At 43.8% G+C, this 10000-nt stretch overlaps 2 protein-coding genes across 4 annotated transcripts in view; one reads left to right on the top strand and one right to left on the bottom strand.

Moving 5' to 3' along the window:
* Positions 1 to 4049: 4049 nt before the first annotated feature.
* Positions 4050 to 5774, bottom strand: cldn5a (claudin 5a). The gene has a single exon (XM_063195632.1). It carries the CDS (start codon positions 5561 to 5563, stop codon positions 4895 to 4897), a length of 669 nt encoding a protein of 222 aa, XP_063051702.1. The 5' UTR covers positions 5564 to 5774; the 3' UTR covers positions 4050 to 4894.
* A 1378-nt stretch (positions 5775 to 7152) lies between these two features.
* Positions 7153 to 10000, top strand: part of zgc:63587 (uncharacterized protein LOC393431 homolog) — a 51014-nt gene continuing 48166 nt past the window's right edge. For all 3 annotated transcript variants that reach the window (XM_063195631.1, XM_063195629.1, XM_063195630.1), the window contains exon 1: positions 7153 to 7271. The gene's annotated coding sequence lies outside the window, so the exon portion shown is untranslated. The remainder of the gene's footprint in view (positions 7272 to 10000) is intronic.

Here is a 10000-nt window from a genome sequence, read left to right as displayed (position 1 = left end):
TGAGGGACAATATGAGTGTCCCGGTATAAGACCATCACAGAGAGGCTGAGTCACTCAGACTTAAAGATGCAGAGGCAATAATTACCATAGTTATTACATACATTTTTGACTTTCCTTTGATGTACCATGATTGAGTGTATATAAGACATATTTTTGTCATTAAAGTCATTGTATCATGACATCATGAAATATATATCTGCTGTAGTCTCACTCTAGCACTCCAGGAATTACAGCTATTGAAAATTGACCATATTAAGAATGCTTCATGTGTGCAAATGAAAGAGGGGTTTAACATTCTCCTATGCACCCAAGCTCACTTGAAATAGACCCAGAAGACATGGGAAACTGTCCTTAACTTACAGAAGTCAGAAGAAGTTGCAGAAGTCAATTCTTTTTTAAAATAACAGAATAATAACAGAGTCTTGCACATCCTGTGCTACAGTGAAAATGGACCATCCAACTTGTGTTAGTGCTAACTTCAAAAGTCAGCCTCCATCATGGCATGGGGGTGCAGTAGTGCATTGCTTTAGTTGTTCTCACTCATCTGTAGACTTAAATACATTGCTGAATGATATAAATGGGTTTTAAACAGCATGAAAAGCCACTCATGCATTGTATTTTGAAGGGATATCTTCAATTACTGCCACATAGTAAGGACAAATTGTATTCTCTACTATGTTTTAATAGTTTAACTCCATCATAAGGACCAGCAGGTGATAAAATGGCAGGCTTTTGGTCAAGACCTGTCACGCTGTAAGCACAACAGAAAGGAAAACATTGCAAAACATGACAAGGAATACACCCTCCATTTAAGCTGGTGAAATCATGTCCAAGATAGGAATTAACACAGTTTTTTTAATATAAAATCATCTCATCGGTTAATGTATTTAACTGTTTTGTGTTGTATTTTGTTTTGTTTTTAGTCTTCGTTGGCATTTGCTGCCTTTTATTGTCCCTGTCTTTTGAGACGTGTTGTTTTTACATATTCATGAATATCCCCCAAAACAATAATTTTGGTCAGTTTTGATGGCTGATATGTTTTCTTTGTGCCGTTCTCCATCTAATGTAAGAATCAGACATTTTGAAAATGGCAGTATTTTGTTATTATTCACAATTTACCTTGTGTCCCAACTCCCAACTTCTATGGAGTTGGGGTTTGTATATAGCATAAAATATCTCAGCGACGCCCTTTAAATCTCTAACAATTAATACTTGGTTATTAACATACCCTTTTCTGGCAAATGATTCTGACACCTGTGTTAACTCATTGTTACTTTCAATACTGATATTTAAACTGCTCTGTAAGGATGTGAGGTCAAGCTTGCGAGGTCTTCTGCTGTCTGTGTTCAGAGAATACCTCGTCAGTGTTATTACGTAAGTATGGTTCTATAGCCACGGTACTTATGGAGTGTGCTTCATTTTGGTGTCCATGGTGACGCTAGTGTCCAGGGCTCTGTGAGTGACAGGCTGGAGTGTGAATAGGGTCACGGGGTCGGGCTGCCACGGTGACCACAGGGCAGGAGATGACATCACAGAGCGGTCAGTCGAGGGGGGAAATGACTGCTGACCTCTACAGGTCAAAGGTCAGTGCACATGTCAGAATAATCTGGCCCATTACAACACCAGAGAGGTGCCTCAAGTCTCTCTCTCTCTCTCTCTCTCTCTCTCTCTCTCTCTCTCTCTCTCTCTCTTCTTTCTTTCTCTCTCTCTGTGTATGAGAATGATTTGTGTGGTTAATTTAAGTGCAAAATGTACAGTATATGTGTCCCAGTGCTTAGTGAAAATTGAAAAGTTCTGATGGCATTCCTTCTGTTCGAAATATAGCGTTTGATCACACAACATCATTTAGACTTTCTCCTGACCAGATAAGTCAGAGAGAGATTTGAAACTGGAGTTATTACTGTTCTCCAGAAAATTACGCCCTATCACATAGTCTTCTTAAAATTAATGCACCCATATTAATATCACAATACCCAACCAATAACTGTTTCTATTAGAAGGTGACAACATAATTCTTCGGCGCCTGCTGAAAATGTTTGGATATGCACACTCTACACTTGGCCAGTGTCAGCATACACCGATCTCAGAGATGATTCTCGACCATGTTGAGGCCCCAAACAGAATACCCCAAACCCTCAGCCCACACTGTATTACCACTGCTTTAGTTTAATGGTTGTCACCTCTCCAGAGTGCTTTTAGTGGCTTATGGGGGCCAAACCAGTTGCTCGTGTAACCTGTTGGTTTGAAATCTCTGCCTCATCTCTCCATCATGATGTTGAGTTGTACACGCCATATTGGACCAATCTAGTCTGATCTGACGAGTGCAGTCAGCAAAACGGCCAATGATATTAGTACCAAAGTTTGGATGTAGGCTACCATCTGGAAGGTCCAAGCTCCATGTTTTGACTAGTGATGACCACAGACTGAGACTCGTTAGTTGTTTGTGCTTTAGTTTGTTTATTTGTTTATGTGTGTAAATGTGTGTCTGAGCTCGGGGTTTTTGTGTCTTTGTGCGGATGCTTGTGTGTGCAGCGGCACGTCTTGGAATGTCTGCATTTGGGGGCCCTCTCATTGTCCTCATCCATATGATCACATTATGGGGCCCCGTAGCCTAGCAACTGCAGGTTCTCTTAGGGTTGCCATGACGAGCGAGGGGTCTTTAATGACGTGGAGGCTGGCCCCTGTTCGCCTATGTCCTCTGGAATGAGCCCCCACCCCAATCCACCCCACTCCAGTCGCCCGCTCTCTATGTACACACACTCACACTCCCCTCCCACAGCCTCAGCATGGGGAGTGGAACTAACAGTCTCACAATGCCGACTCGAAAAGGCATGGTCTGGTCCGGGGAGATAGGACCGAGCCACTGCTATTGTGCAGACCAAACCAAACAGCTAAAGTGCAGTTAGCCGTGTTGGGCGGAGAGACTGTCAGCAGTCCAATAAATTATTGAACGGAAAAGCAAATCACACACTTTTTTTCTTTCTTTCCTGTGCCCAGACTGTTCACTGGCTGTATTGTGTCAAAAATCTGCACACTTGTCTGGCAATGGACGCCATTTACAGTAAGATTTAAAATCATATTGTGGAGAACTGGAGCAGTGAGTAGAGTATGGAACAAGTAGACTGGGCCAAGGATTTGCCTGTAGGGTGATAATTGCCCCTGATTTTTTTGTGTGTGACTTTTTAAAGAGTTGAACAGGAATTCTTGCCCTGGAGATTAGCACAGTAACCCGATGGTGGCCACTGCTTACTGGAAAACAATGTCACTCAGGGAATTAGGCGAGTCTGAGGTAGCCGCTGTGTGACTGAAGTGTTTTCTGTCTGAAAGGCGGCATATGACCAACTAAGCGTCTTAAATACAAACGGTCGTCTTACTGAGAAAAAAAAGAAAGAAAAACACGCTGCTGTGCCATGAACTGAACGGACCAGCGAGTTTGTAACCGAAAAAGAGAGATGCTTATGGCACCTGTCTCTTTGTAGTTTAACAAGTGCGGCTGCCCCCTACTAGACATTAGGCCTATGTTTTTGATGTTGGCAGCGCAAATGTTTTACTCTATCATGCCATGCTTGATGACGTTTCATGCTTGTTCTTGTTCGGACCATTATTTTATTGTGCTGTATCACATGCCTATTCCGGAATAATGTTCAAACATTTTCGTTTCCCTGGACGCCCCTCTCTTGGGCATGTAACGGGACAGGGGGGACTTGAGGCGGTGGGATTGTTGTGGGGGTAGAGCGCTGTGCGCAATGAAAAGCTTTTGTCATCTGGATTTGTGTGCTTTACCGTAAAGCTCCACACCCACAGTGGGGGTGAAATCAGCCTTGGACAGCAGCGAAGTTATAGCATCCAACGCGCAACCAGACAGCATCATCGCTTTATCCACACACTGTCCCAGTCAGCGCAGTCTTTTGTGTTCCAGATGACTTCTGACTTTGGATTCTTCCTTGTCTCTTTATTGCGCGCTGTAGTCACTTGCCGTGCCACACTAATGGCATAGATCATTCTTAAACTGCATAAATGACCTAAAAGATTAACAGTCAAGTCACATATGTCTTCTTAATAAATGTTTATTCAGAGATCATTTTCAAAGCATCACAGTAAAGCATTTAAAAAACTTTCAGAGTTACAAAAATAGAGGCTTTTGGGATGGCAAATATTTCCTCGGATAACTGAGGAGCAACGTTTCAAAAGTTTTGCCTCCGGAGTGATCCAGCCGCGCAGCTGCACTCATCAGCACTTGAACAATAACAACTTCGGCGCTGCGGTGTTAACAGGTCATGCGTATCAATTGACTATACACTTTTCTCTCAAAGGGGGAAGTTGGCCTATCAACTCGGCTGGAGCACTTTGGTTAGGGGGTCCGTTAATTTACGCGGTGCCTTAACGTCTCCATCTCTCCAATGTGTGATGGGGGAACTCTTCAAACAAATCACTGTGGTAAGCACTTTTAGTCGCAAAGGCCACCTGTTTTGTGAGTACAGGCTACTTTTACCAGGCATACAGATAATATAGAAAACAAAACATTAAACATTAAAAAGTAAACATTAGAATCACAACAGCGTTCAAACTAACTAGTCTATATAAAATGGCGGACTTGCGACTGTAGGTACCTAAATAAACCCAGGTTCTTGTCCTTTCATTCCACTGTGAGCCAAGACGCGCATAAATGTTTTTTTCTGAAACATGGGCCAGACGATGTGACCGTTCGTTAACTTTTCCGTGTGCAGTAGCATAAAGTATAGTGTTTTCTCATGATTCAGTTCTGAATGAGAAAAAAGGTAGGTGCAAATCTTTTTCTTACAAAAGAAACAGCATACAAAAAACATCAAGAAAGACAAAAAATCGCCCTCCTCTGGGTCAGCAGTGTTGGCACTACCGCATGAGAAGTAGATGATCAAACGTAATTCCTTTTGTCATAGTCCCCGTTTGCCGTGGCCCGTGTCGTGGCGGCAGGGTACTGTGATGTGGTAGCGTACTGCACAGAGTAGCCGGAGTTTGTCGAGGATGGGCAGGAGCAGCAAAGTATTGAACCACCGACCAGCAGCAACGCCGTGGCAGCCCATCCAATGTAGAGCGACGCGCCAATCTCGCGCTTTCGGGCCGTGGGCACCTGCGGGTTGTAGAAATTCGTGATGATGTTGTTGGCCATCCAGCACAGCGGTACGAGCACAAAGATGCCGGCCACGATGAAGATGACTCCTCCGACGTTCACCACACGCGCCTTCACCGTGTCCGCGCGGATGCAGTTGGTACACTGTGCGCCCGCTATAACCACCATCAGCCCGAGGACGCCCATCACGGAGGAGATGACGGTGAGAGCACGGGCCGCCTGCAGGTCGTGGTCGAGCGCCAGCATGGAGTCGTGCATCTTGCACTGCATCTGGCCGGTGCTCTGCACGGCGCAGGACATCCACAGCCCGTCCCAGATGATCTGTGCCACCACGATGTTGGCCTCGATAAAGGCCGTCACCTTCCACATGGGTAGTCCGCAGGCCACCATCTCCAGCAGGGTCCCGATTACGCATAAAGCCAAGCCCAAAATCTCAAGTCCAGCGGAGGCCATTTTCAATTTCTAAACGGCAGTTGTTTTATATGGAGAATATCCAGATATGGTTTTCTCCCCACTCTGCAGGCTATAATTTCTTGAAAGCGGCGTCTCCTTGTCAGCAGTCTAGATTGAATGGCTAGATGACCAATGCTACATCACTCAAAATTCAGCTTACTGTCTGCTGGACGTCTCCTTCTCTCTGCACTGCGTGAGAAACTAACTGAAAAGAAATAATGGACCAGCGGATATGTGTGTGTGCGTGTGTTGAGGGGAGGAGGAGGGGGGGTGTTCAACAAGTGTTCAAGTCGGAGAGGAAACTTTCGCCCAATCAGACGAGCCCGCATTTCTCCATCGCCAATGAGAAAGCAGAGAGAGACGCTTGATGAGAGTGGATAACACGAGGGGGTTGTGTGTGTATGTGTGTGAATAGCGGTCCGCTATGATAAAGACAGGTTGAGACAGTTAAGGCACAAGATTGTTGCCTAGGCCTACTACTGATGGCTAAGTTTTAAATAATTATTATTCTAAGACAAGCCATTGCGCATTACCACTGAATAATACTCTTCAGTAAATAGGGTAGGTATAATACAAATGACACCACATTTAACCAACTAAATAAATTCCCCAAAAAACAGCTGTGTTCGGTTTTTGTGCAATGTGAAGAATGGCAATTATTTTATTAGGTAAGGGCAATTAGTGCGTTGGTGACGGATAGGCCCTATCATACCAGACCACCTCTATATATTTAGAGGGCTTGTTGTTACACTTTAATAAAGCACTAATGATAATTCCCTATCTTGCCGTGATCTGTTATCCTACACTGTTTAAATACCCATTTTTGTTTTAATTTGTTTGTATGATCAATATTTTTGAGAGCCAGCTGATGTGAAGTATGCTCGTCGTCATGGATAGTATTCTACACATACTGAATGAAAGTGTCGACTGAACCCACGGGAACATTATTTCTTCATTCAGCAGATGTGTTGTGTGATGTATTTGCGTAATGAGTGTGCGAAATATTACCGGGGTGCGTCTGACCACAACCACGGTCTTCTTAACCTGGCCAAGTGATTCATAAGGAGGATCTTTGAATATTAGTCATCTAGACTAAGATACATGCGGGCAGTGTGTTGCCTTTTCTTAGACTACAATAAAAACGTTAAAAAGCTCTGTTTTGTCAGAGTCTGTTTTGTCAGATCTGTCAGTGGACAGATGGTCATGGAACTATTGTTGTATTTCTTCAATCACAAATTAAGCCTGCATTTCTTTTGAACTGCATAGCTGTATATTTATTCGCTTTGAAATTAACTAATGCTAACATGTTGTGGAGGCTGAAGGACCAAATTCCAACAACCGTTATTTTTGGCGTGCGCATAAGGCGCATACTTTGTCTGAGGACTTTTAGGAATTTTGTGACTCTGAAGCGTGTGCGGACACGCCTGTCTGCGATGCACGTTTGATGAAAGTGTCGGCCTGGGCAGACATTTTGGTTCAAAGACATCCATTGGAACAGCGCAGTGGCGAGGTGCTTTCTTGAGCCAGGATGGCTGCTGGTGGTGCCACAGCGCCCCGCCCGGCAGCAGCAATGAGGATTGTGGGATAAGGGCGGAATACATTGGATAAGTTTCCGGATTCCCAGGGTTGGCCTGTGGCGGCAGCGGCGGGGTGAACAAAAGTGAGGATAAAACTTCATCGTTTGTGTTACATCGGGTATTACGGAGAGGTAAGCACCGAAGGGCTATACACTTGTAACGTTTAGGTAGTCCTCCCATGGGAGCGGACGGTAGTAGCTACCCACCAGTCAGAATCGGAAACTTGACGTTTCACGCTTGTTCACAGCAAATGACACTGTTGCCGATCACAGAAAGTGTCACAGAAAAGTTACATTTAAGGCTCAAAAAGTAGCAATTACGCATATTCCGTTTGGAAACCGTTGCGCGTAAACACGCCGTACCCATGCGTTGAAACCAATCTGTTGTTGTTGCCGCTTTTCTGAAATAAGGTCATCAACGATCCTCAGTGAACGAGTGTTTTTTTCTGTCAGGGCGGGGATGCTTTGGCAGATGGACGTCAAACATGGAACGTCAAACATCCTTCTTTGTCCGACATGAAATACAATTTGAGAGAGTAGCCTATATAAGAAATGTAACGGAACTTTTTTGAGTAAATGAAAATACAAACCGTCTTTTATTTCCCATTTAAAATGGACGCGTTTAATCAATGACAAAAACAATTGAGTCAGCATAGACAGAAAAAAACACAACTTGTCAACTCCCCCTTGAACAGCTGTTGAGGATGACCCATGAAGGATTTTTTCAGCAACAATTGCAATCCACACATGAATCTGAACTCCTAAAGCGAGATCAAAAGGTCTTCAAAGTTGTGTTCCACCAACACTCCCTTTTTGTAGAGAACACAAGCGGCATGTTTCATAACAGTTGAAATCATTTTATTATCTGTGCATGGAACAATAGTTGCGATATGGCAATAGGCCAGCATTCATAGTTTGGATTGCCACAGCACAATCCTCATGCATTTCTTTGGCTACAAATCAGTTGTGCCACAGAAAGAAAAAAGATGTCATCGAACAAGAAAAAGAAACATAACAGTTTGTTCGGAAACGTTTTAAGATGTAATCTGATGTTGGCTTGTAAGGGCAACAATAGCTGGTCAGATGCTTGGGGCCAGGCCTCAGGAAGGCCAGGGGTGATCTCCAGGTCAGTCTGATGGGCTGCTCTGGGGTCACTTTAGGTGCCTTGTTGTGCCCAGTGGTGCCCAAGCAACTAGGCATGACTGCAAACTTCCAGAGTCCAAGAACATTATTGTCATCAGTTTTCCCCATCCAAAAAAGTTTAACAGTGAGGCGGCCACACATATCCCCAAGATGAAAACGTTGAAGTGTCATGTGCAATTACATTACATTACATTTCATTTTGCTGTCGCTTTTATTCAGAGCGACTTACATTTACATTTTTTCAGGGTATTGGTTACAGTCCCTGGAGCAATGTGGGGTTAGGTGCCTTGCTCAAGGGCACTTGAGCCATGGATGCAGATGTAGGGAGAGGTCAGGTGGGATTCGAACCTACAATCCCCAGACTGAAAGATGCGTAATTGCTTTGGGAACCTACAACCCCCAGATTGAAAGACCAACTCCCTAACCGTTAGGCCACGGCCAAGGAAGAAGAGAACACAGTATGTTTCCTATATAGCTTTAATTGATTTGACTCATTGTCTTCGATTAAAAAGAAGAATCAATTTCACTGCAGTCCCCAATGAGATAGAGCAGGAGAGAATACTGGACGTCTACTGTGAAAGATTACTCAAACAAACATCTAGAAGACCTAAGGGCTTCAGGGACAGGTAAAGAGAGAGATGGTGGGGGGAAATGCAAAACTTTTAGATACCAAAACGAAAGTACTGAAGATGGAGCAGAATCATAAAAATAGATATGGAAAGCAAAGAAATGTGGAGAAAAAGAAGAGAGAAGGCAGGATTTGATTATAGGGAAACGGGGAAGGAAAATAAACAATGGTAGAGTGAGAGAATGAGAGAATGAGGGAAGCAGTGCAGAAAAGAGTGATCCGTGTGTCATTCTAAGCATTTCCGGCCCCAGTGAAGCTCCCATCAAGAAATGTGTATGTGAAGAAAAACTGTCAAAACATCCATCACTAACTCATTAAGTTTCTGTGACTATACAGTATGTGCCCATATAATTAAAGGGACACTGTGTGAGATTTTTTGTTGTTTATTTCCTGAATCCATGCTGCCCATTCACTAATGTTACCTTTTTCATGAATACTTACCACCACCATCAAGTTCTAAGTAGTCATTATGACTGGACAAATTGCACTTTTCGTACATGAAAAGGGGGATCTTCTCCATGGTCCGCCATTTTGAATTTCCAAAAATAGCCATTTTTAGCTGCAAAAATGGCTCTACTTGGATCATACTAGAAAATGTTTGTTTACTACTTAGTAAACTTTCATGTAAAGATCAAATTTGGCAATAGGCAGCCCAGTTTCAATGAGCAGCATAGTTGCAGTACCTTTTTTGACCATTTCCTGCACAGTGTCCCTTTAATGTGTATGATTGGTGCACCGCAGGGCTGGACTGGGCTAAAAAAACACAAGGGTATTTTTGGCGTAGCTGGCCCCTCTCACATACAGGCACAAGCCTTTTTCGGACTATATTCTGCTTTTTAAAAATGTATTTTTCAGGGCTTTTGTGCCTTTATTATATGATAAGACACTGGAGAACAGATAGGAAATGGTTGGGAGTGAGAGATGGGGAAGGGATAGGCAAATGACCCGGGCCGGAATCGAACCTGGGTCACTGGTGTAGGAGCCCAGTGCCCTACCTTTAGAGCCACGGTAGGGCCAGGACTGTATCCTTCTTGACTCAGTCTACTATATTGAAGCTGGACCAATGGGCTGCCCCTGTAAACTGTGAGCC

This window comes from Engraulis encrasicolus, chromosome 3 (assembly GCF_034702125.1).
Source record: "Engraulis encrasicolus isolate BLACKSEA-1 chromosome 3, IST_EnEncr_1.0, whole genome shotgun sequence".
NCBI lineage: Eukaryota > Metazoa > Chordata > Actinopteri > Clupeiformes > Engraulidae > Engraulis > Engraulis encrasicolus.
This window is presented reverse-complemented; position numbering and strand designations above follow the sequence as displayed.